The sequence below is a fragment of the Thunnus thynnus genome, chromosome 13 (assembly GCF_963924715.1).
Source record: "Thunnus thynnus chromosome 13, fThuThy2.1, whole genome shotgun sequence".
In the NCBI taxonomy this organism is placed as follows: Eukaryota; Metazoa; Chordata; class Actinopteri; order Scombriformes; family Scombridae; genus Thunnus; species Thunnus thynnus.
In genome coordinates this window covers 5,024,797-5,051,581 of record NC_089529.1, presented here as the reverse complement: position 1 = coordinate 5,051,581, position 26,785 = coordinate 5,024,797, and the positions used below count along the sequence as shown (strand labels likewise).

The window sequence follows — 26,785 nt, the reverse complement described above, 5'->3', positions numbered from 1 at the left end:
ATCAAAGCCAACCCTTCAGAATTGCTTGTCTTTGGGCCCATGCAACAAGAGCCATCCATTGGCTAGCCAGGCAGCCAGTAGCCATAGCAACCTGGAGATGGAGGCGAGTAGAGTGGGGGTGGTGGGTGGCATCAAATGGCGGAGGAAGAGGATGCTCACGCCCACTCGTTACTACAGCGGCCTAGTATAACGTGAGGTGGGAGGAGCAATGACATGTCATGTCTAAACCCCGACATCTTATTCTATTATTGTGGTACAAACGTAGCCAAGAGGTAGTGAAAGACGACAGAGAAGAATGAGTGGATACTAAGAGATAGAGCAAAGAAGAAAGAAAAAGGTGAGAGAGACTAGAGGAGGACACAGAGACAGAGGAGGAAAACAGAAGACAAGAAGAGAAAAGATGAGAACTTGTAATTAATTTTGCAGCCTCTGTGTTTGTTTTCCCCCAAAATAAGAAATAAAAGGAGAAGTAGTGCTTAATGATTTTTACTCTTTTGCCTCAGCCAGTTTGTTGTTCATCTCTTTACTTTTCTCCTTGTCCCCCACCGCCGGCCGGTTCTCAGGCTGGTTCTCCGAGGTCGTCTTCTTGGAGCCCTTCAGCGCGGCGCTCTGCTTATCTTTGGCTTTCTTCCCTGGCTTGCCCTGGCCTGCAGCTGTGGCTCCAGCCTTTTTGGGTTTAGAGCGAGGGGCACTATACCTGTCAACCTAAGGATGTCGGATAGCGGAAATGAGATTCCTGAACTGAAATGCCTGAGTTATGGTTATTCATTCATTTGTTGTGTAATGAGACGAGCAAGGCAAGAATTTCACAACATTAAAATAATGTGAAGATTTTTTTTCAGCTCCCCTAGCACACAGTAGTGTATTTCCCTTCCCTTAATTCATTTTAAAGCATACTACACAGTTAGAAAAGTCTGTTGTCACCTGTTTGGAGGGGTCTATGTAAGGCTCGCTGTACAAACTGCGTATCCTCCTCCTCTCCATGGCCTTGTTGTTAGTGGGCTGCAGCGGGGCTTGCCCCTTGAAGGTAGCACTGTAGCTGGTCTCTAGGCTGGTCTTCTCATCCGGTGGCAGGTACTGGGACTTGGCACGGATCATCTTTGCCGGCTTCACATCTCTGTAAGCCTTGAATTCAGTTCTGAGTGAAAAGAAGAAAGTCAGCTTTAACACCCATCAATACTGATTGATACAGTGCACAGGTGAGGGTGACGCTCTGGGTAACACTATTCTGTAAATGCTCCTGCTAAACAGAAGATGTTTAGGCTTCATAGCTGGGAAACTTTTAGCATAAAAGGAAAATACACTTAATTCATTTCTTGCCAAAGTTAGATGAGAAGATTGATTTTACATATTTGGCAGCCAGCGTATTTGTCCATTGCTTTCATGCTGGTTCATTATACCTTTTCAATCATTTGTACATTTTGTACAAACTATTTTTGTTTTCCCATTTGTTTTATGGCTGATATCTCTGGTATAATTATCCATATGCACATCAGTGATTACTTTGGGTAACTACATTGTCTTCGATGTGTGTATACTGCTGTATCTTCTTGTTGACTGTCTGATGACAGCGGTCTTTGTTGGAACATCATTTAAATAAATAAATCTCTATATAAATAAATTACTAATACTTTTTTAAAGAGAACATGACACAAACTTGGTAATCCCTGGCCAGAGAAAATAAGTGAAGTGAGTGGTGCATTTCTACTGTAGAGCAGAGTATGTCAGAAGCACCGTAGGTGGGAGGTCTGCACCACAGTCTGATGGTGTGATATCCTGTAGTCCTCACACAGCAGTTCTGAAAAAGGTCAGCAGTATGGCATTCACATAGACGCTGGCCTGCAGCATCTGTTCTGTATCAGTCTCCTCACATTTAAAAGACCTATGGATAAACTGAACCACAGAGGACAACCGCAGCAGCTTGATACCAGGTGCATCACACTCTCTCTCTCTTTCCTTTACACTTTTTCCTCTGCAGTGAACGGTATTCCCACAGCATTACTCACCCATCCATTTGCAGCAAACTACCATATGTTACACATATGCAGTAACTGTGAGTTACTCACCTATATTTACATTGCATTAGTGGTATTAGGACTGCAACTAACAATTCATTATTGATTAATCTGCTGATTATTTTCTCAATTAATCCCACAAATGAGGAGCTGTAACCAGTGAACATTTGACGTTTTTACTTAAAAATGACCTGAATGATCCATCCATTATAATAGTCAATGATATCGATAATCGGCTATTCATTTCAGTATTACTGTCTGTTATAAAAGAAGAAATACACAGATTCTGCTTACAGAAATCCTGAAATTCTCCTTACAGAAAAGACTTTTGTGAACAAACCTTCATTACAGTGTAAAACAGATAAAGAGCTCAAATGCGCCTTTGCTTCAAATGTTAGTATAATGTACTGTAGGGTTGGTAGCTCTAAAGAAAACTATATGTTTAAAATGTTTTCATACTGCCCTCTTGGCCAGATCTGTCTTGTAAAAGAGTTTTACTATCAACAAGACCTACCAGGTTACATAAAGGAAATACGGAAATAATGAAATTAATAATATCTGAAGAGGAAACTTCTATTTTATCTGGCTATATAACCATAAGCTAACATTTGAATGGGTCTTGGATTTTCTTTACAGCCAGAAACAAAACAGACACATGTGCTCTAACTGTACTTTGAACCAATGTTCACTTCTATAGAGAATGAAAGAATGGAAAATGACAGCATGCCACCACAAATTAATTTCTGTTTGAACTTCACTTAATTAGTCTAACAGTCATATGAAATGGTTAAAAGTGTCATTATATAATGAAGAGAAGGGAATGTATGTACATCCATACACATCCCAGAATTTGGCCTCTGTGTCCTCATTCAAAAACATTTAAGTTGTTTTTATGGTGTCTTGCTTCTCCTGCAATAGGATGCTGTGATGCTGTTGCTAATTACAAAGGAAAACAGACAGCTCTCAGGTTTAGGCCAGTCAGCTGACAGCTATCAGTCATCCCCAGTGGCTCCATTGCGGATACAAACACATACTGTAAGCACTCCAACCCCCAACACAACACAATTCAGTGCAAACACTCAACTGTAAAGCTCAGTGAGATGTCCCCCTTCCCTATGTAAGAAAAGAAAAGCACTATATTAGGCAACACCATTAAGTGCGGATAGAGGAGCAGACAAGGCTAGGCTGCTGTACTGGAGCCTCATTAGAACAATTTATCATACGGAAAGACAAAATCAATAAATGGCCGCAATGGAAAACAGCCATGAAGACTGTGTGATCCTGTTTAATGTGTTGTATGTGATTGTACAACATCTTCTAATGTATTACATTGAGGAAGGGAAGTAATGAGACTGTAGCTGAGTCGTCTGACTTGGCATCACAGCGAAGAAGCTCGGTTCTGACCTCAAATGTTCCTGTGGCGGAGCGTCATGGGATAGCATGTGGAAGTGAAGCGATGAACAACAACAGATTGCGTGACAAGTGAGACACAGTCCTGGAGTTACTTTATTTATGATTCTCATAGTTTTTTTCAGTGGTTTATAATCATTTATTTAATTCATACCTATGTTGGTTATACTGGTGAATATACCTTAGACTCAGCCGATAAATTTCATCATTCAAGTTTCATCTGACATTTGTGTGTCAACAGAATATCAATAAAGACACCTGACATTTACAAATTATTCAACAGATTTTCAATTAAAATGCTTTAACTTTCACCATTTTATCTTTTTAACAATATAATTAGTTGCCGTTTATCTAAACTTAAATTAGCCGCCAAGCACTAACATTTGAGCTGTTCACGTATTAAACAAGACTGAAGCATAAAATACCATTTTACCATAATGTGAAAAGCAAAGTATTTATGTTGCAAAGGCTGGTGACAGCGAAGCGGCTGCTGAATAGAGAAATCCCTCCAGTAGTGCACAAAAGAGGTGGAAATCATGCAGAGAGCCATTACATAACAGGACTGAAGTCCACTTTCAATGCTCAGTTGGGCCAAGAAGCCACAATGCAAAGACAGGTTATACAACAATGTCCAAGGCCAATGGTATAAAGCACTCACATGACCCCACAGGGTGTGTGTATGTGTGTGCAAACGACAGAAAGAGACAGATTGTGAGTGCAGACAGGGTTCACAGTGTGAAACACCGGTCTGTACAGTAACATAGCTGCTATTCATGGACATATGACTGTTTAACAATAACGCCTGTGTCTCTGAGGTCAGTGTGTACTTGGTACTAGTTTAAAAATGATTGTTGGAAAAGCTTTCTTGGTTCAGTGGTCGTCATGTCACAGAGCGACGTCGTCTGCATCAAGCTACCGTACATATCATGAGCATTAAAACATAACAGTCTGAGGTTCACATGAGGCTGTTCACTTCAGCTCTGGAAACATCATCTCAGTGCCTCAGGACATAGTTAATGCTAGATGAAGGCGTTTTTCTGTGCAACACTGAAACTAGCTGTTCATTGAGACTAAAGCACTAGCGGATATTCAGATACTGACATTATTTTTATGAATGACAATGTCCGTCTGACCAAGTACCTGCAAAACTATTGACATTTCCATCAGTGATAACTGATGGAAATGTTCATCCATCAGTGATCACTGATGGAAATGGATAACTGATTTACTAAAGTGTAGTAAAGGAGCCCCTTTTCAGATCTTAGGTATGTGTTGGCTGGTGTGTCATTTTCAAACATGCAGTTGCCAGTTTATTAGGTACCCCTACAAACTGTAATGCAAACCAGAAAAATGACTATTCTATACAATAATCATAATACTTCCAATGTTTGATTTTAGTTGAGATTGTGTCTCAGAGGTATGTATGTACTCGGAAACTCTTCTCAATATAAAACAGTGCGTGTATTAAAGGACTACTGTATTGGACTGCATTACAACATGGAGGTGTACATGAAAAACTGGCACCCTGCTGTGTCTCACTTGCTGTTTAAAATGGAAACCACCAGTTCAGTGAGTTTATTGCATAGCTGAAGACTGAAGAATTGAACATCAGAGACGGTACAATTTTAAATAGTGCAGCGTTCAAACCCACCTATCAAGTGCTAACAGCTAGATGGTGATAAAAGTGTCATTTGATAAAGTGCAGCTTTATGCTTCAAAAGAAGGACTGTTGCATCAGATAGCAAACTGTCTCACACCACCAATGTACAGTCAGCTGTTCATGTGTACTTAAATATATAACAAGTTAACAAATAATATATATTAAATGCCTATCAAAAATACCTAAGACATGATTATTATCATTTAGAAAACAACTTATTAAATTCCCAAATATAAAAAAAATGCAATTACAACAATTACATTACTATGTCTTAACTACACCTTTCAAATTACCTATTTCTGCATCTTCTCTTGCTTTATTATTTTGGCAGATGTTCGGTTCTGTGAGTCACTGAGGCCCAGGCTATACTTATCATTCTGCCTGATATTTCTTGCTGTATGACTAAAGCTGCTTTGGATGGCCGACCCTGCTGACCCTCTATGGTGGAGGGGATGTGCAGAGAAAGGCCACGTCACTACAACCAAACACTGGCACTGACAGCGGTGGAACCGCGCCAGGGTACAGCACCGCTGAGCTGCATGTATCCCTGCCCTAATGTGGCACAATCTGGACCACTCACCAACAGGGAGTCATGAGAGAAAAGAATAAAAATAAATCCCCGCAAATTTCTGTGCTGTGGAATCAAACTGTGTCGAGCTGCTCGACACAGTTTGAGCTGCAGTTGTCTTGACACATAATCACAGTTAAAAGCATGATGACAGGTTAGGGGCAGGCCATGGATAAACAACCAACACGGAGTAGAATGAAAAAATTAAATCAAATTAATTTCAGTGAAGGATTCCACTGAGAACAAAAAGTATTTAAAGCCAATATTTTGGACTGTTTTTGTCAGACAAAACAAGCAATTTGAAGATTCTATGTGAAACTGTGAAAGGAATTCTTCACCATTCATCAATTGCTATAACATTATTAGAATCAGTAAGAAAAATAATAGTTGGTTACAGGTTTAATATCCACATATGGATTCAGTGTAACATGGAATTTTGCCTTTGTATGTTATAATTCACTTTAAAATTCTGTCAGCTATAAATACATCTGTGCACTGCTGAGACTAAACTCTGTGCAGTTATCACTGATAGTAACCACAGTGATCCTGAGTCTAATTCTACACCAGTGTTGGCCAGAGATAAAGGGCTGGCCGGCTTTCCTCAGAGTATTCCAGGGAATCAATCAGCCTACGCACAGCACTGTAGATTCACTTCCTAACAGTGTTGTGTGTCAGCGGGTGTTGAGCCTGGCTGCTGGTCAATAGTCCCTCCTTCTTCTGGGATCAGTTAGCCTCATCTCTAGCTCTCAGCGTCTCTGTTGCTTCTCAGGCAGTGGCTCAATGGAAACAGTGTAACAGTACAGTACAGTATTACAGGGGATTCTCATTGGGTCCCATTGGATGGCTCTCACGCATCCTTGTTATTGTCAGCAATTATTGTGATGGTAACAATTCAAAGTTGTGCTAAAAAATGTGTCAAAAGTGTTTATTTGAGCATTTTTGTTGGGTACATAATAATAATGATGCCAGTGCAGGTTTTCAGTTAGTAACAGAGGTCAGTGTTAAGTTACAACTCCATGTTTCACTGGGTTCCAGTATCTTACATAATTCATTCATATCCAGAACCAAATCTGAAGATATTTCCTTATGAATTAACTGTAATCAGATATGATAAAATCAGATTAGTTACATAAGAGAGTTTGCTTTAGCTGGCCGAGCTCTGACTTGATGCAACAAATGAATATCAACTGAGATTTTAGGATTACATTTTGGCAACAATATGTGAAAGTCTCACACAGCTAAACCATACTGGTTTTATTTTCAGGGAGCAGGAATATCAAAGCGGTTTTACAGCAAATGAGTTTTCTAGTTGGGACATATTGGACGTTTTTTTCCTGGTTTGTCCTGTCCCTCTGTCACAGAGCTGACGTAGAACGGGTGTTTCTGCATTCACTGCTTGTCAGTAGAAACATGAGGCTTTGCAGGCTCTCAAAGAGGATCATTTTTAAATCCACCAGAATCCACTGGCCTCTTTACAGTATACTGTCTGCTACGACAAGAGCTATGTTCTGTAAACGTGACATACATTCATTTTGAGTTGATCGAGCAACCGTGTCTGGGAGAGAGAGGATTTTATTTTTCCAGGTGAAAAACATGAGAGAAGAAAATCAAAAGAAGACGTTCCTGAGACTTCACTGCTGTGAAATATGTCGAGCTGTGATACGTGACACAACTTACAATAAAAAATTCATGCCTCTTCAGCCTCTCTCTCTTCCTGAACTCAGTGAACCTACAATATCTGCCTTACTGTCAGTGATGAAACCCACTCTCCATCATTTTCGTTCACTTGCTTGATAATTCTTTATGCAGTCTGTTCTTTGAGTGTCTTTTAGTGGACGCCACCCATCACATAATGGAACAAATAACACTGACAAGATGAAGAGTGGGCTTTGTCTTTTACGGCAGTACTGGTAATAAAAAGAAGACACTAACAAAGGCTCCAGCAGCTACTGCATCATGACTTATTCTCATGCAAAAAATGGCATTTTAAACATATGCAGCAGGTTGGCGGTAAGAAGAAGGTTAGATGGGGCTTGTGACTGGGGGCTTAGGCAGGAAAAAGAAAAGTTAACAGTGGTTGGCAGAAAAATACTATAATTGCCTTTATTGTCTCCCAGGTACACTGCAGGAAAAGAGCGATGTGTTCTGCAAGCTCTCTGTGGAAAAATAAAAGTTTATAAAAACTGCAAGTGTCCTCCTAAGAACGGGGCTTCAGGTTTAATTGGCCCAGTGGAAAACAGCACAAGGGCTGGCTTTCAATAGACAGTGAATGTGCTCCCAAATTTAAGTTGGTTCCTGCTACAGAGTCCATACTCAGACTGAGTATAATTACATGAGACAAGAGAAGAAGCAAAGTTTTACTGCAACTACAGAGTTTAAAAAAATCTGATACCAGCTGATACTCTCTTTCTACATAAACACATAAAATTTATAACACACAAGTAGGGTTGAACAATTTGAGGAACATATCAAATTGCATTTTTTTTCTGAAAAATATAGTAATTGTGATGGAAATTGTGATTTTTCTATAAATAAAACAGGCCTATATTTGTGGTCTACATAGTACTAAACAAGGTATAACTGTACCAAGAATTATCATAAGTTCAGCTTGTTTCTACATTAATAGAACCAGACTTTCCTGAGTAAACTAGAGTAAACTAGTAAACTAGAGTTCTCTAGAAAATCTGACCAATTTAAACTTCATTTATGGTTTTAAGAAGATATTAAATTAATGGTATACTTGACATTACTGAATAGTATTCGATTATAATCATGATATTAAAGAGTGGTGTTAGATTTATTGATAACAGCTGCATACTTATGCTGCAGTTATGGTAATAATGACCAACCTGCGTGTCAAGCAAGTTGATTGGTTGATTCAGCTCCTGTCGGGAGGTGAGTTTGTGACAGAGATGAAAACAGATGTAAACATACCACATATTACTATAAAAGAAACTGCCATCAGAGTAACCTCAGTGCATGTCATTTATGTACAAAGACACGACCACTCTGCTGCTCGTTTTTGAACAGTTAAAGGTCACAGTCTACTCCTTATTTTTTCAAGCATCAAAAATGATACAAAGTGGTGTTTCTTCTTCATCAAAAACATCTCTGACCAAAATGTACAGACTCCAGCATACAGAGACTGAGCATATTAACCAGGGAACAGGCAAGATTTCTATTTTGGGTTGTTTTGCTTACTCACAGAATGAAACTTAAGTGCACTGTGACTAGGATATGTACTAAGTGGGACATTTTTCCATTAAAAAATAAACATATGCTCCCTGCTGGACAAACTATGCAACGGTGTCCCTGTTTCTAAACCACCTCAAACACGTCTTTGGCAATTCTGTACAGCAATTTTTTGTTACTTGTTTTATGATACCCACATATCTGTAATGAGTTATATTATGGCCGATTTATAGGTCTAGCTCTAACTGCAGCTACACAGGAGGACCCGAGGCTGAACTCAGCATTAAACATCTTCAAACAGCCCAGATTAAAATAAATCATGCAGCCAAAGGGAAGGTAATTCTCTGTCTATATGTAAAAGTACATTTACTTCATGGTCTGTTTAACAATTTCTTCCAAGACAGATATGTTTCTGCTGCTCTGCAGTTTTAAGGTTATTAGTAGTATGAGCATAAACCGGCATGAAGGTTCCTCATCAGGACTGATTGAACTACCACTACTGTACATACTGTAACTGTCTGACGTTCAGTGCATTGGTTGAAAATATATCAAGCCCCAATATGCAATGTTTTAACATATTTGCTGATAAATACGATAAATGATACAGTATATTGCCTATATATCATCATACATAACATAATATTCATATTTATGTATGATGATATAACCATGCTGTCTAATCATTTTACAAAATTCTGTTGCCCAAATGAATGATTCCAAGATTATTGTAGTTAAAACTAATAAAATAAGTTATTGAAGTTTTTGTTTTACACACATGAAGAGTTTTGTCTGATGTAAAGCATTAGTGGAACACAATTCAGTGATATAAATATTTGAAATTATTACTATTATCATGATATTGATTTCAAATATATTGTACAGTCCTGAGAGCACAGCCATTGGTTTTAAAGTTGACAGAAAACTGCATTGATGCTCCTGTGTAAATATGCACAACTACTTAGTCATAAAAAAGTGACATAAAGAGAGACAAAACATACTTTAACACAAATTTCTTTTTAGTGCATGTGATGTGTGTTCATGTATGTGAGTGTGCTTGTTACTGTGTGCACATATCCGTGGTATTAACCCACAGTTGACCTGCTTTGAGTCTCCGCTGGCAGAGGAAGACAGAGGGTTGACTAGGCTTGTGCTTGTCACGGTGCTGCCATTTCATGCCATGTGGGGGGGGTGGGGGGTGGGTGGGGAGTGCCCTGGGCTGCACCCTGCTGACTGCTCAGCAACACAGGCGTGGCAGTAAGGCACCAAACAGCTGTACTGTAAGACTCACTGATCTCACATAGCACCATGCATCTCTGCCAACCAAATCACACCACAGCCATGCTTCCTGTATCAACCCAAATCTGCAATCTGTGACGACGTTGAGCCAAAATGTAATAAACTCAACACTGTGAATCAAATAAATGAATAAATAATAAAATAAATGCTGAAATAAAGAATAAAACACTGAACTCTTTAAAAAAAACAACAGAATCCACTAAAAATCAGATTGCAGCGGTACAAATCAACCACCAGCCTTCACAGAACATAAATGCAACCTATAACCACTTCAATAACACACAGCTTCAAGAGGCATGTGCACATGTGCATAATGACTGTGACATGCGTGACTTGATGTTCATCCACCCACCAGTCTCCATCATCCTGGGGAACATTGCATAATAGGACAGAGATTAGCCTGGTGGACCTAAACATCAACAGTGTTTGGCAACAACTCCACCTTGTGCTTTCCATTTAATTTAATTACCTTCTGTGAAGAAAAAGTTGATTGCTCTGTTATGTTTTCATATAGCTACTGTGTGTACCTCTGAGCTTCCAATTAGTTTGTGAAACCATTGTTTTTCTATAGATTAAATGATACATTAGCCACTCCCAATTAAATCCTGTAGACCTACTGTAGAAAAAAAACACACTTTGCATTTTACAGCAGACAGAGGCCAGAAATGCAGCTACTGACAAAGCTTTCATCTTTTCATGGACACTCCCCTTTTTTTTGAAGATTTTCTCCCAGTGGAGGCCCCCCATTTATTCAAGGTTTGTGTGGGATTTCCAAATAATAAAGCTTTTCTCCTAAACACAGATTAACGTCTGTGGATGGGCATACGCACAGTACCAGTCAAAAGTTTGGACACACTTTCATATTTGAGAGTGTGTCCAAACTTTTGACTGGTACTGTATGTAGTGTGTGAAACTTTTAATGTTATAGTCCAATAATTAAGCATTCTCCCTGTGTCCATCATGATTAAGAGTATTTGTATGACCCCTATGACCCTTCATGGACGCATAAAGAGCCTCTGGACCCCCGGTTGATTAGTCTACATTATGACAGGCAGTGTAAACTCACTTGTATGAGCTGCCGGCTGAAATCTCCTGTTTGATCTGTCTGTTCACAGCATCCGCTGCTGCCCTGCCTTTGGCCTCTCCCTCCACCTTCAGGGCAACTTTCTTCTCCCCCTCCGCTGCTTTACTGGACCGCTTTTTTCTCTCTTGAGTCTGAAGGAGGTCTTTCTCCTGCACCTTGTCGGCGATGGCGCTCTTCTCCACGCCGCTCTCCGTTTCCGCCACATGCTGTTTGGCGTGCTTGGACCTGTCCGGTGCCCGGTCGTCGCCGGTGGAGGTGTTTGGGGTCGGTTTGGGTATCCAGGGATGGTCGTACCGTTTCGGAATGGGCCAGGGCTTGAAGTCCTTCTGGTACTGGGTCTCACTATTGAACGGTGTTTCCGGTCCGTGGTACTCGTTCTTGGGTTTACAGCTCGGCTCGGGTCGCACTTTCCAGTGCTTAAAGTCCTCGCGCATCACCGAGCTGCACACGCGCTCCTCGGAGACGCACCTTCGCGGCGCGCGTGCTGTGTTGGCGCTGGTCTCTGCGCGAGACGGCTGCGTTTCTATGGCGACCCGGGCCTGCGGAGGGTGGAGCGGAGGCTGCAGCTGGATGTGCTGCATCTCAGAGACGTCCGTGTACTTGGTGAAGACCAAAGGCACCGCAATGTCAGCCTTGTCCAGCTGGTTCCAGAAGCGGGACATGCAGCACGCCCTGCTGATACAGGGCCACGCCATGCTGAGGGTCACACAGTCCCACTGGAAGAAGATGAGCACCGGATCCGAGATGAAGCAAAAATATTGCTCTACACTCCGATATCCTGACGTGAGAGAAACAAGATGTCCGTGTATCTGGCTGCACGGATGACTCCAATGCTGTTGGCGTTAGATTAGATTATTTGGTGAATCCATTGCGCTTCTAAATTGCACTGGCGCAGATTTTAAACGAGTCTAACAAAAACCAACCGTGTGTTGATGTTTTCTGCACGTCTTGCCTCTGTGTCCGCTCTGTCCCGTGCGTCCTGCTACATCACTCCACGCCAGGGCACTGCAAGGGAAAGCGGCCCCGCCCGCCTGCTCAGCATCCCGGAGACACAAAACATGAGCAGAGCAGGGAAATGAAAGTCAAGTCAGACAGAAAATGAAAGAACTTCCGGCTTAATCTGCGACCTTAAATCCACCATGGAATAGGATATTTAAAAAACACACAAAAGAAAACAAATCCAATTGAAAACGAAGTAGTTTATAGCCTTTGTATGCTGGAAAATTCCTTTCAAACCGCATATTTCTAGCCACTCAATGAGGTCTGTTGCTTCAATTTTGAAAATTGGATAACAACAATTTCCGATATAAGGCTGATAAACACGGGAAGCTTGACCTGAGCGGTGTGTTTTCACGCACCCTGCGTAGTGGTACAGGAGGAGGGACGTTCAAGAGATGTGCTTTATAGCCATTCGTTAATATTTAATAAAAACAAAATGAGAGAGTGAGTAGTCAGAATGAGGAACGTTCTTCCCTGATATATCAAAAGAAAAGAACTGGCCCTTGCAACATATTTTAGGAGGATACATAACAACATAACCACTGAAGAAGGAATATTAGGCCTTCACCAAATTAACACATAGGCCTACAGCTATGTAAATATGATTTTTTTTTTTTTTGTATGGAAGGAAGAAATGAAGTATGGTATTCTTATTTGTGATATATTTTAAAGTAAATAAAATATATCACATCAAAGCCATGACAAGGACCTCTAATTCTGATTCATGCAAAATTGTCTTTGTCACAAAGACGATGCATAAGACTGTGCCAGCAAATAGTAGAGCACATGAATAATGCCAACTCATTACACAGCCTGAGGGCCTGTTTCACTCTGGACTACAATGTCTACGACATCTGAAAGACAAGCACGTTATTGAAATAGAGGGTTTTTATAATGATGGCTGGCTGGTCATTTTCAGAAGCAACAATACGCTTTTAAGCATTAAGACATGTTTCCCTTTTGTTTAACTGCATTCACTTTATTTGTTTGTCAATGGGTGAAGGGTAAAATAACTGATTGATTAAGGATTCAAGATAATGAGATAATTAAAGTATAATAATCCTTGAGTAAGTTAATAATTTATGATGTAATCAAAGGAAAAAGGAGACGCAAAATTGAATGACAATCAAACACCTTGGCTCTGGCAAATGTGAATCTAACGGACGAAAAGATAAAGAAGCTAGAGCAAGAGGCGTTTTTACACTGAGTTGATTTGTGCTGCACAACATGGCTGGCTCCTCCACTATCCCCTGTTATCTTTCTTCTTTCTTCATTAACACCTTGGATAATCTTTTAGTGTGTTATACCCACACCTTGATTATGGGCTTAGATACAGGTCTGTACAAAACGATAAGTTAGGAGCCAGCCACAAGTTTAAGCTTTACCTTTATTTTTTTATATTATTCAAATAATTTAAAAGTATTTCATTCAAGGCTTATAATAACTTTATGTTCTAAGAAATGTGACCTCTACAAATGACCTTTTATCACTGTCATATATCACCCTGATGTATTGATGATTGCTCAACCGGATGGGGCCAACTTTACAACTTTAAAAACTGACATATCACACAGTCATGCCAACCAGTGACTGCCTTCCAGTCAGTGCATGACGTTAAAAAAAAAGTAAAGTCAACATAAAAAGGTCTTTGACTTTCCCCTCTTCTGATTATGTTTGGTTGTTCCCTTCCACTTATGTTTGAATGCTCTGTCGTGTTTTAGCAGCTCCTTACTTGCAGGGTCAAAAGTCTGATGAGGTAGATATGGACTGACGAATCAAACCTTATATTGAGTTTCTGAGATAAGACTGTCAATAGGAGGTGATGGTGGAGAGGTGAGAGGGGCAGACTTTGGACCCACTTCAGTTACTCTTCTTTGCCACCGGCTGCAGCGCCTCGGTTTGTCTCTCTTTACTGGTGGAAAACATGAAGATTAATTTTGCTCCAGTGGACGTGCCTGTTCATAGGAGACTGCAGACGGCCGCGGTGCTGCAGTGGGTCTTCTCCTTCCTTGGCCTGGGTGAGTGTGCATGTTTATATGTGGGTGTGTGTCCACTGAACACATCAGGAAATGATGTTGTATTAAGGGGACGGTACTGTTTACAACCTACAAATCTGCTGCTGTTAGTCTTCATTTCTTCATAGTAGATGTTCAAACATGTTGGGCTATAGCTGATCTTGGGTTAAGTGTAAGTAAATATGAGAGGAAGCTAATTATAACTGTTGTACGGCCAGAAGAGGGAGCCAAGCAGGACATGACCAGAGCAGAGTGCAGCCTTCACCTACTCAATGGGTCTGAGGTTAGGTCGCATATTCTTTAAAACATATTTCATAGAAGGCCAGGTCCACCTACTATGTATTTGTTTAGCTCGGAAAGTCAGGTGCTGTATATGATTTACAGGGGTACTGCTGTACTGTGTACCTGAAATAATCAAAGGCCTATCAGATCATCAGAAGTGAAACCAGTCACATCATATAAGCAGCATCAGTAAAGTCTCTAACGGTGATGCTTGCAATCATCTGAGTCTCTCAACTCAAGCTCACTTAATTGCACTAAAATAGAACAATTTACCAGTTTTAACATGCATACTTGCAGATAATTTCATCTCTGGTATCCAGCATGGCATTACGAGATGGCAGTGATAATGTAAATGTATAGATGTTTTATTGTTTTTGAAAAGAAATATGGCAACTGAACACTAAATTGAAAATGGTTATATTATAGTGTGTCTGTTAGTAACCACCAAAACCACTTATGTCATCTCCAGCAGAGCAGACTCCCACCATTCACAAAATGTCTTATTCCAGTCAAATACATGATCTTGTAGAAACCATTCATGTAGTCTCTGATGCATTTTTTATGCCAGACAGAAACAGAATGGATGGTTGTATAATGCACTTGTTTACAGTATGTGCTTGCTGTTCAGCCTCATGTTTCATGCAAAAGCTGCTGCTCACCACACAAATTGACTTACTTGTCTTTCTTCCCTCAGCACCCACCTGCATCTTCCTGTTCTTTTACCTACTCTTCACACGGTATTGGTTGATCAGCGTGCTGTACAGCGCTTGGTGGTTCTTTGACTATGACACCCCTGCACGCGGAGGCCGCAGGGTACCTTTCTTGTGTGGCCTCAAACTATGGGATTGCATGCGGGATTATTTCCCCATCAAGGTGAGATGTGGACAGCTGTAACACAGTTGATGTGTAGGGCCCACATGTCAGTCACTATATATATACTGTATATGCACATCACCTCCACTGAGCGCCCTAAAGTCCATGTGAGATGGGATGGGATTTACCTCTGTAGGTCTCTCTGCTAGTTAATTTTATCTAATCTTTAATCTCCAGCTACATACGAGCAGTGGTCTTATCTCTGTCCTTGACAGCAAATGGACCACTGATGGATGACGCCCCCTCTATAGTCATGTGCTGTACATGTACACATATCCTCCACACATCTAAAACATTTGCTGTCTGATTGAACACAGAACTGCAGGCTGTGTCTGTGTTTAACTACTGTGATTGAAATCGCTTTCACTGTCAATACTAATGGACTCTAAGATAATATTGCAACCAGGATTAGGGTGCATATAAGATGCAGAGCCAAATATGTGAATTGTAAATATAAATATTTTGTAATGATGTCAGTACACTTACAAAACAAAACAAAAACAAACATATATTATACTTTAATGGTCACTTTGTTGTTGTATTAAAGGAATAGTTTGGCTTTTTTTTAAATGCTTTTTTTCAAAGATTTGAAAGCTGCCGCCAGGAGCTGGTTAGAAACTTAGCTTAGCACAAAGACTGGAAGCAGGGGGAAGCAGCTAGCCTGGCTTTGTTGCAGTTATTATGGTTTTACAGAGGGTTATGTGCCAGACTGTCATGGAGTCTTCTAGTCATTGCCATGAAATTGTGCACTGATATCCATAATGCCCAGAGGACGAATCCTCATGAGTTTAGTGATCCCCTGACTTTTAATCTAGTGCCACAATCAGATCAATATTTTAATTTTCTCAGTATTTGGGTTTATTACCAAATGCTTGCAAAACTATTAGCCTCAGCTGCACTTTGGATTTTAGCAAACATTAGCAAGCTAATATGCTAAACAAAGATGGTGAACAGTGGAAACATGGTAAACATTAAACCTGCTTAACATCAGCACATTAGAATGTCATGGTGAGCATGTTGCCATACCAACATCAGCATTCAGCTCGAAGTGCCACTGTGACCAAGTCCAGCATCACAGCAGGGCTGTAGACTATTAGTCTTGTTTACCTTTGGACAGAGCCATTGTTTTTCTCCCCGTTTCCACTCTTTATAGCTAACTTTCTCCAGGTTGTATCCTCATATTTAATGGACAGATATGAGAGTGGAATCGATCTTCATCTATTCTATTCACTCCTCTATCCACATTGAGGGTCTAAGCATAGAGTATGTTGTATTGCTGCACAGATTGTAAATCCCCCTGAGGCAAATTTGTGATTCGTGATGTTGGGCTATACAAATAAAATTGACTTGACTCTTTCTTAACTCTTGGCAAGAAAGCAAATAAGCATATTGTCCAAAATGCTAAACTATTCCTAATCTAGTAGCAGCTCAGTGCCCTTCTAGAGATTTACTCTGGCTTCAGTCTTCAGCTGCATTGATAGGGGAAATACAGAAGGCTATTGTTCAATAGATAATTTGAGAGATATAATCTAGTTTCAGATAAATTAACAGTACTTTCAAATGTTACAATCATTTTAAACTGGCCCCAACAAGCTGAGACTGTACAGTATACACATACTTCCCTCTTGCAGTCTATTGTGTCCCTCTTGTGGTCAAGCATGAATAGTACACATACATGACTGGAAGTACATTTTATTACTGGCTTTTAATCACGAATAGCCATTTTATGTCAAATTCTATTTAATGATTGATGTTGGGTGTAATTTTTTTTTTTACCATGAGAAATGGCTGGCGAGCACCTCTTCTGAGGAATTCAGAGAGAACAGAACCCCTGTTGACAACATCCACCACATTACACGGGTCCCCATCTTACCCCTAGGCAAGACTGAAACTTTGGACTGTACTGATAAGACAGAGTGCAACAACAACACAAGGTCAACAGCATTTTAAAATGTGCTCTGCATAATTGTTGCTACAAACCATTTGGCTAATATCTATTTCATAATGTTTTAAAATGAAATTGATGACTTCAAATATTTTAAAAGCTTATTTAATTCATATAAAGACGTGTCTTGAATTTCACATAAGATCCTTTTTTTGCTTGGGAAGAGATGAACCGAGTTTATAATGTGCTTTTAAAAAGCACGTGAGGTCAGAATCTCAAAGCAACATGTTTCAATCAGATAATTAGACCCGTTTGTCTCTGAGGATTAAGTGGGTCATGACTCTGCTTACATGAGTTAGCCTTTACATCCACACATGATAACACAGCAGTGTCTATTGACTTGTTTACTGTAGTTGAACTGAAGATCCCGGTCTTCTAGTATTTAGTCTTAAACCAGAGACATCAAAATTCAGTAAAAGACTGGAAACATCTGAGATTAGAGTCATTTTAAATACAGAAGATACAGGAAAGCAACAGATTTTAAATTAATACACGTTTTAAACAATATTAATGCTAATCCTACTATCATCATCATACTTCTTTTATATACTTTTTAAAATCTGCTTTATGGCCAACTACAACATCTGCAGGGATGAGAGAACAAGGGGGAAAATATATGAGCTATAAAACTAAAAAATGTATAATAGTAAAAGCCAAGACAAGGTAAGATAAGACAGTTACAGCCGTGAGAACCATAAAAGCAGTACCATATAATAATAAAAGACAGGAGAAGACTGGTACAGAGGTAATAATACTATAATAACAGCAATCATAAATTAAGTAACATACATAATATTAATACAGTTTTAAATAATGATAAATGGAGCACCAGAAGAAGAAAAACACTTCTGACACATGCCTCAATCAGAATTGAGCATTATAAGATTTATATTTGGGTTTGTGTATCGTGGAGCTGGGTGTTGATATTTTATCCTCCTCTGCATCCGTGTATGTAAGAATCAAAAATGACCCGACTCAGGCTTTGAAGCAGATCCGCCATATGTGAGGGGACAGACAGTATTATCTGATTAATACTGACTGATTAGATTCAGAAACTTGAATGATTTTTGCCTTTAGATAGTTAACTTGACAGGTGTCATTATGGGAAGAAATAGATGTGGATGACGTACAAATAAAAGTGCTCTGCTGACACGAGCCCGCTGAACTGCAGAGATGTCACAGTTTAATTGGTTTATAATGCTGCATATAATCAACACTAATCAGGGTCTGTATGTTTTTTGCAACTAAGGTGAAAGTTATTGGCTTTGCTTTGGAGGTACTGGGAGTTAAAGTGAAATTATTAGATGTCATATGAAAAAGACGAAAGATTATAAGTTGTCCTTTCTTCACTCTGTAAAGATAAATACAACTGAAGTAATTTCCAAGTATAAAAACCTCTAAAATTCCAGACATCCATCTCACGTATGCACTTCACAGTGAACCATTTCCAGTGTCATCTGACTATATGCCACATTAAGTCTGAAACAAAGAGTCAATGTACGGGTGAAGAGAAGCAGTGTCCTTCAGATAGCCTAATTAGTTTCATTGGTGTGTCTCTCCCCACCATTTCTAATTACACCATCATCAGCTCAGACGATAAACTCACCAGCTGATGTGTGCTCACTCGGTTTTATGAGAGAAGGACAAAAAAACATTTACACGAGATGTTGATGCAAACTCATATGTCACTAAAGCACTCACAGAGAACATACTTCCTTTACATGAGTTCTTTTATTTATAAGAAAACGTTACATTGACATTTTGAATTTGCTTCTTTCAAGTGAATCATACTTATGACCACTGAGTTATGGCCATTCACTTTAAATGTCTCATGTTGCTGTAGTTGAAATGTCATCATATTATGCAGAATCACTCAAAGCAGATATGAATACATGACATCAAAGTTAGAGCACAATTGCACAATGTGTTTAAAGAAATAGTTATACATTTTGGGAAATGCACGTAATTGCTTTCTTGCTGTAAGTTAGATGAGAAGATGGATACCACTGTTGTGTTTGTGCTTTAAATGTGAAGCTACAGCCAGCTAAGAGACAGTTTAGCTTCAACTGGAAACAGCCCATAGAAATAAAATCCAACACAAATGAGATATAACATGTTATTTAGTGAGCTTTAGAGGTGCTGAGAGGTGGACTAAGCTAAGCTAACCGTCTCCCCAATGAGAGTGATTATTGATCTTCTCATCTAAGTAGGTAAGCATATTTCTCAAAAAAAAAAAATCAAACTATTTCTTTAAAAGCTGTTTATGTCAGAGAGAGACAAACAAGCCGCTCATATGGTAGAAGGATTTGGAAACTAAATAAGAGAAAAATGGTAAGATGTGAAAAAACTTATTAATAGTTTTTCATAAAAATATTTTATGTGAATTTATAGAAAATTGGCTTAAAATTTGTGGACCAGAGGTGGATTTGTTTTGTTTTTTTGTGGGGGTTTTTTTTGCCAAAAATTGAAAATGGCAGACAATCCATTTAGGCAGAAATGTTTTAATAAAGTTAAACACCACTGCACTTTCTAAACTTTGTTATGAAATCCCAGATGTACAGCACCAGTCAAAGGTTTGGACAAACCTTCCCAAACCTTTGACTGGTGCTGTAGATCTGGATCCAGATAGACACCACAAAGTGAAGTGAAGCTTGATTTTTGGGCCTTTGATTCACCAAATGTTTACCAATTAAAAATGGTAAGTCCTTGGCAGGGATAATAGCAATACAGATCATGTCATACTGACGAGCAGACAGGACACTATGTGATTGGTCACCAGTGGACAGTTCTTTTGTTTGTAAACAGGTTTGGGGCTTATTAGTGGAACTAAAGCCAATGATTAACTTTGTGAGGTGGGGGCCACTATCAGCAGACACACAAAACAATGTACCAGCTTTGCGAACATTCAGTATCATCACTTGTTTTTACAAATCACATCCCAAATGTGATGTGATCAGCTACAAGAAAATGTTTGACAAAAGAACTGTATCAGTGCTGAGTAAATTCTATCACTCTTCTTTAATAGTAAAAAAGTAAAAAATAAAATAAAATAATAAAAGTAAAAAACAAATAAAGAAAATAACAAGAAAAACACACTAAAAACTAAGAAAGTGTGTGAAATCCCTTCTTTGAAGCTGCTTATTTGTACCTGAGAAGATACTATGGCTCCCAGATAAAGGCAGATAAAGGGTTTGAATGTGACCCTAAGAGCACTGTGGCCTTGAAATACTAATCTCACACACAGATACACACAGTGAGGGGAGTAGATTTGTTTTTGGTTTTTTTACAAGAGGGCACAACAGTCGCCGTATGCTGCAAAACAAACCATAGAACATGACAAGCGACTCTTTACTCTTGACAGTGACCTTTAGTGCTTTTCAGTATCTCTTCCCCATCTGCTCTGGGCCTGTTGAGGCACGCAAACAACACTCCACAGGTGAGATAGCTTATCATTTACAGTTGATCAAGAATCATGTTTCTGACAATACGGGGAAATATTACTCAATGTTCGAGCAATTTATGACATGCCCTGCGGCTTCTTTAAGACCAAAATCACATTACATCTCAACAGAAAAATCATCATTTCATCAGTGTTTAGCGTCAGGCGTCATCAAAGCATGTCAATGGAGTTCTGATGCAGGGACAAACAAATGGAATTTGCTGTTCCATATTCCAGGGTGTTTGTAAGTCAACACCAGCAGAGTTTAATTTGACTTTTTTGAGCTTATCACCAATATAAGTGAGCAAATGACTCTCTAATCAATAGTTTCTGACTCAAAATCAACCAGGGTGACACTGGTGTAGAGGAATATTGCTGAAGTACAGAATTTCACATACATTCATGTACATACAGAGACATGGTACAGGAACAACAAAACCCCACAGACAGGCCAAAGGCACGCTGTGCTTATCACTCTACATACACTGGCTTCTATATTTGTGTGTGTGTTTTTTTTTGCAGTAGAGAAATACTGTATTGATCCACTGTTTGACAAGGAGGCTCTACTACTGCGAATTGGAAGATACTGTATTTACATATGAAATACAGTATATATGTTGACAAACATTATTGTGCCTCAGATGTATCATTTCAAATCAGATATTAGAATGGTGGTGCAGACAAAAGGGAAGTGCAGGACTGTGCAGAAATTGCCTGCAGAATAAGAGTAAGTGTGGTAATGAGTAGTAGCAGTCGTATGGTTGAATAGAAAAAGGTGATTTTAGGGGCACACAGTTGGTAGTTCTACATGTTTTTTGACAGTTTGCAGAGGTCAGAGGCAGGAGGGGCAGGAGGGATGAGTAAAGGGTCAAAGACTGTGTTGAAACTAAGATATTAAGGCACATGTTTGGGCTGCAGCCAGGTGAGTGACAACAATGCAACACGGCCAGCTCTTTCAGGAAGATCCAGATGATTTGCAATAAAATATTCAACACGATTAACCTGCGGTGGTGCCTCTCCCATCCAAAATACATTTGTGCATATGAATCTATATTCAGATCCAGAAACTGAGTGTCATTTTCTTTTCTTCCCCAGTTGTTGAAGACAGCTGACCTGGACCCCAAACACAACTACGTCCTGGGTTTCCATCCACATGGCGTGCTGGTGGCAGGGGCCTTTGCCAACTTCTGCACCTATGCCACAGGCTTCAGACAGCTGTTTCCTGGACTTAGAAGCTACCTGCTCATGTTGCCCCTTTGGTTCAGAGCACCATTCTTCAGAGACTACATCATGTGTGCAGGTTGGGGCCAGGGACATGTCAGTCAGACTGCCCAATCTCTCTCTCATCCAAATGAATAGACAGAGTACAGATTACACACTTGCAGTAACATAAATGTGATCTAACTTATAGCAAGCATATCTCAAAATGATCAAAAGTCTTAGTTGACTTAATATGATCATCATGTATCATCACTTCTTATTTTCTGTTACAACGCTACAGGTCTGATTCCTTCTGACAAAGAGAGTGCCAGTTATCCACTCCGCCAGAGGGGTGGTGGCAACGCTGTTGTGATAGCAGTCGGTGGAGCCCCAGAGGCCCTTGATGCCCACCCTGGAACCTACAATGTCCTCTTGGCACAGAAGAAAGGCTTCATCAAAATGGCCATGGAGCACGGGTAAGAGCAGGGAGCCCTGGGGAAAGAGGACAGTTTTCTGTTAAATACAGCTAATTCTCAGAGGTCTTGTGGCTTATTGAAAGGATTGTGTCAATCTATTCATTTTAGGTTTCTTGCGGCTTGAGTGTGGCCTCTTGAAACAGAGGCTTATTCAAGTCCCTCACATGGAATTTCCTGGGAAAGCACATAGTCCGTTATGAGATCAATTGAGAATGAGACACAGATGTAAAACACAAAGATTTCAAATACTGAAATCTTCAATATTACTTAATGAATTAAAAATCCTTTCCTTTACAAAACTTTTATAGTGCTCATCTGGTGCCAGTCTTCTCCTTTGGTGAGAACGAAGTGTTTGATCAAATAGACAACTCTAGAGGGACCTGGCTTCGATGGATACAGGAAAGGCTGCAAGGCATCATGGGTATCTCCCTACCTCTCTTCCATGCACGTGGAATTTTTCAGTACTCCTTTGGTCTCATGCCATACAGAAAACCCATCAATACAATCGGTGAGTTTTGAGCTTTGCTCATGTATCACTATCAGGGTGCTACATGGAGCAGGTTACAGTCTGCAGTTAGCTTGCTTCTGCACTGCTTTAATCTAGGGATTATATGCAATGGTGTCAATTACTTTAAAGACATCCTGCAGTAAATAAAACAATGGATACCTTGCTTTAGAGTTTGTCCTGCTGGCAAAAACCCAAGCTACATTATCACTGTACCTCTGCTTATGTATTTCACAACCAGCTGTTGATTTTGGCTTGTCATGTCACTTGGCAACATGAGTATTATTAGTCAGATAAAAAGCAGGGTTGATAGTGAGCAGAGAAAGGTAGAGATGTGGCCCAACGTACATTAGGGCTGCATACCAACCTAATGCATGCCACCATGCTTTAGATAAACAGACTTCCAATGACATCAAACAGAACATATTGCAAATCATAAAATACACTGAGTCTGAGTGTGTTGTCCTGTCACCTCTCTGCAGTTGGACGGCCTATTAAAGTGGAGAAGAATGAGACGCCAACAGCTGAGGAACTTGATGTCCTCCACCAGCTGTATATGGACGAACTCAGCAACCTGTTTGAGGAGCACAAGGGCAACTATGGCGTGGACAAGGACACACACCTGACCTTTGTCTAAACCATACTGAGGATAGAGTGGATTTGAATGGCTATTTATTTCTTAAGTTCAGATGCTGCAGGTTCAGATAAATACACCTTTTGATTGGCTCTTTAAACCCTGAATTTGCTCTGGCATGTTAATGAAAGATAGATAAACTGTTATTGGTTGTGCAACACTGCTATTACTATTTATATAAGGTCGGATTCAACTATGAGAGGAAAGCACTTTTTCGTATAAAGATGTATGTTCATTTACACTGTCGCTTTTCATGGCAAATTGTACTGAAGTAACACTAATGACAAAAGTCAAGTTTTCCTCACTTAGTCTCCCAGTTGTGGCATCTGTCTGGGGTTTTGAATTTTGCGCAAGACCTGACACTTTCTTAAATAGAGTCATGGGTTGAATTTGATTGCAACACCATATGAAGACTCTGTAAAAAAGAAACATAATTTACCAATCACTACAAACATGGAGAATAAAAATATTGTATATACAACTGACACTGACTCAACATTTACTGGCACAATGTTTTGTACAGACATTCATGGTTCCCAGACAATGTATCCAAATGAGTTTGGTGATCCCCTGACTTCTCCTCTGGTGACACCAAATGTCTCAACAACTACTGGATGGATTATCATGAAATTTGGTGCAGACATTCATGTCAGGATGAATTGTAATTGCTTTGGTGATGCCTTATCTTTTCATCTAACACCATCATCATCAAGTCAACATTTTAATTTGACCAATATGCCCAAATACCTGCAAAAATTATAACATTCTCATCTTCCTCAGCCGTGCTTTGTGTTTACTGCTAATGTGAAAATGTCAGCATGCTAACACGCTAAACTAAGATGGTGAACATGATCAACATTGCCCTTGCTTTAGATCCAAGTCAGCACTGCCATTGTGAGAACATTAGCATTTAGCTCAAAGCATCGACATGCCTAATAACAACCTCACAGAGCTACTAGTGTGGCTGCAGGCTCTCAGTCTTGTTAGTGGACAGATATGAGAGTGGTATCGATCTTCTCATCCCACTTATGGCAAGAATGAGAATAAGTTGTTTTATGTGTTGAACCATTCCTTTAATATTTGCCTCAATATGTAATTTATTAAAACTGCCTGAAACATAAGACCTCAAAGACATTTTTAAAATGTAAAACAAAATGGAGAAGCACACTCAGATAATTTATTATTTATCTTTATTACAATTACTGGCTGAGATATGCATTCTGATCAAACTTAATGTGACATGGATCTTCTGGACATTAATAATGTACTATCCAGGGGACCCAGGCGCATTAATGATAAGTAATGTAGATCAAACCTGCTGATTAAATTTCATACGTGTATCATTTATTGTTTTATTAGTACTAAGTTCCACACAAAGTCAAGAGCCTGAATTTGGATCATGTTCCCAAATGATAAGACTGTCTGTGAACTTTGGCAGACTCTTTTTTATGAGGTGACAGGGTTCTGATATTTCCAAATGAAATGGGTGGCTGACTGGACAATGCTCTGATCCTTTCAACACAGCCTGGACAAGATTTGCAGTGTGTGTAAGTGTATGTGTACGTGTGTGTGTGCATGTGTGTGTTGGGCTGATAAAAATGCTGACTAAAAGAAAGACTTACAGCAGTACTGTGATGCAAAAGGGACAAATAACTGGGTGAATGTTATATTTGAGAATAAAAAGCAAGCACTATAAAGGTGACAGACAGAGATTTGATAGAGAATGAAAGTGACCTGTTGCCTTCACCCTGATGACCTGAAAGCATTTTAAACCAGCTAGAACTACTGTATTTGGTGGTGTGCAAGAACAAAACTATAAAAGCCAATCTGCAACATTGGAAAAAACAACAGAAAAGACTTTCATGTTATAAACTGTATTCATATATTTGATAATAACAACTTGTCTGTATCAAAGATGAGTAGATTCTGTTATAGATTGACACTCTTCAGTCATAATCAGAACAGTCCTGACAATCTTAATGTGTCATATCCTCTCCAGAAATCATTTACAAAGCTGCAATCATAACATGACAAAACTGATGAGAAATCAGTGGGCCAGGCTTTGTGTTTTAGAAACAGCCATTGCTATTAAGAACGTCATTATGATGGGGGCTGTATTAACATGTCACATCTGGGTCTGTGCTTAAGACGAAGTTGCGTACAGTTGTTTGGTTGCAGATTCCTCTAAGGTGGTTGTGAGTGAGGTCAGGGTAACAACATTATTGACTTATTTTTGAAGAAAGGGGCCAAAGTACAAGAGAATCAAGGCCCTGTGTTCACTGGATCCTTTGGGTCATATCTTATCTTGGCTTTTTCTTAAAAGAAAACAAACAAGGAGTTCTGGTCCCTTGAGTCAATACAAATATATATAACAACAGTGGCTTGTTCGTTTGTTATGGATCACAAAGTTTTAACAAATGAAAAGTTGTATTAGGTCTACAAATATGATCACATATTGAGTATTTGCGGAGAGGAAGTTTGCATGATAACAAAGTCATATCTGTCGATGACTAAGTATCTGCTCTACAGATACACAGCATGGATTATATAAGAACATGGAATAATAAAACAACATGTGTGTATAGGTGTGATTAAATGAGGTATTGCATAATATAGAAAGAAATCATTTAAGAATTGACATGATTGCAGTGAAAACTAGACTTGAACTAAGCACTTGAACTCATAATTTCCTAACAAAACTGGTAAAACAATCTTTGTCAAATTAACAATTTGAATCATAAATAAAAGAAAGAAAGAATGAACGATATTAACAGTGGATTGCTGAGAGTTATGTAAAATCGAAAGGTTATATCACTGAACTTTTAATCATCTGATGTCCCAAGTTTTTAGATGGAGACATTTCTCAACAGTAGCCTCATGCCAAGGACTGTATAATTGATTTTCATCCAAAAGCAATTTTGATTCTTGGCTCTGGCCCCACCAGATATGTGCTATCAGTTCAACTTTTTAGGATGAACTGCATAAGATACAAAGTGCAAAAGATCTTTCCAGTAGACTAGGTATAATATTTAATTTGCTGAAATCATAGGTGTCAAGGACACAGACTGGGGCTGTCCATTTAATGGTTTTCCAGGTTCTAATTCCAGGGGCCAAGGTTTATTTTGAATGTTAAATATTCATACTGGACTCCTTTTTGAGTCTTCTAACTCTGTTTCTGTAGATTTAATGTTG

General features: G+C 39.4%; 2 protein-coding genes across 3 annotated transcripts in view; one reads left to right on the top strand and one right to left on the bottom strand.

The window, feature by feature from the left end:
• The window catches only part of map6a (microtubule-associated protein 6a), a 16,721-nt gene extending 4,110 nt beyond the window's left edge, over positions 1-12,611 (bottom strand). The window contains exons 1-4 of one of the 2 annotated variants that reach the window (XM_067607400.1): positions 12,149-12,610; positions 11,208-12,058; positions 925-1,138; positions 7-705 (exon numbers count right to left, since the gene is read on the bottom strand). In XM_067607400.1, coding sequence (XP_067463501.1) covers positions 487-705; positions 925-1,138; positions 11,208-11,920 — 1,146 coding nt within the window. In that variant the 5' untranslated portion in view covers positions 11,921-12,058; positions 12,149-12,610 and the 3' untranslated portion in view covers positions 7-486. Of the gene's footprint in view, positions 1-6; positions 706-924; positions 1,139-11,207 lie in introns of those variants that run through there. The other variant, XM_067607401.1, reaches the window with a different exon arrangement.
• Positions 12,612-13,637: 1,026 nt separating this feature from the next.
• On the top strand, positions 13,638-24,078 carry mogat2 (monoacylglycerol O-acyltransferase 2). Its single transcript, XM_067607402.1, has 6 exons — positions 13,638-14,242; positions 15,216-15,394; positions 21,874-22,078; positions 22,280-22,454; positions 22,763-22,962; positions 23,442-24,078. Exons 1-6 carry the CDS (start codon positions 14,149-14,151, stop codon positions 23,594-23,596), a joined length of 1,008 nt encoding a protein of 335 aa, XP_067463503.1. The 5' UTR covers positions 13,638-14,148; the 3' UTR covers positions 23,597-24,078.
• The last annotated feature ends 2,707 nt before the right edge of the window (positions 24,079-26,785 follow it).

Excerpts from the sequence above, each read along its gene's own strand:
- mogat2 (XM_067607402.1), top strand. The coding sequence starts at position 14,149 with ATGAAGATTAATTTTGCTCCAGTGGACGTGCCTGTTCATAGGAGACTG. Across the intron at positions 14,243-15,215 it reads CTTCTCCTTCCTTGGCCTGG|CACCCACCTGCATCTTCCTG; the intron begins GTGAGTGTGCAT and ends TTCTTCCCTCAG. Across the intron at positions 22,079-22,279 it reads AGACTACATCATGTGTGCAG|GTCTGATTCCTTCTGACAAA; the intron begins GTTGGGGCCAGG and ends ACAACGCTACAG.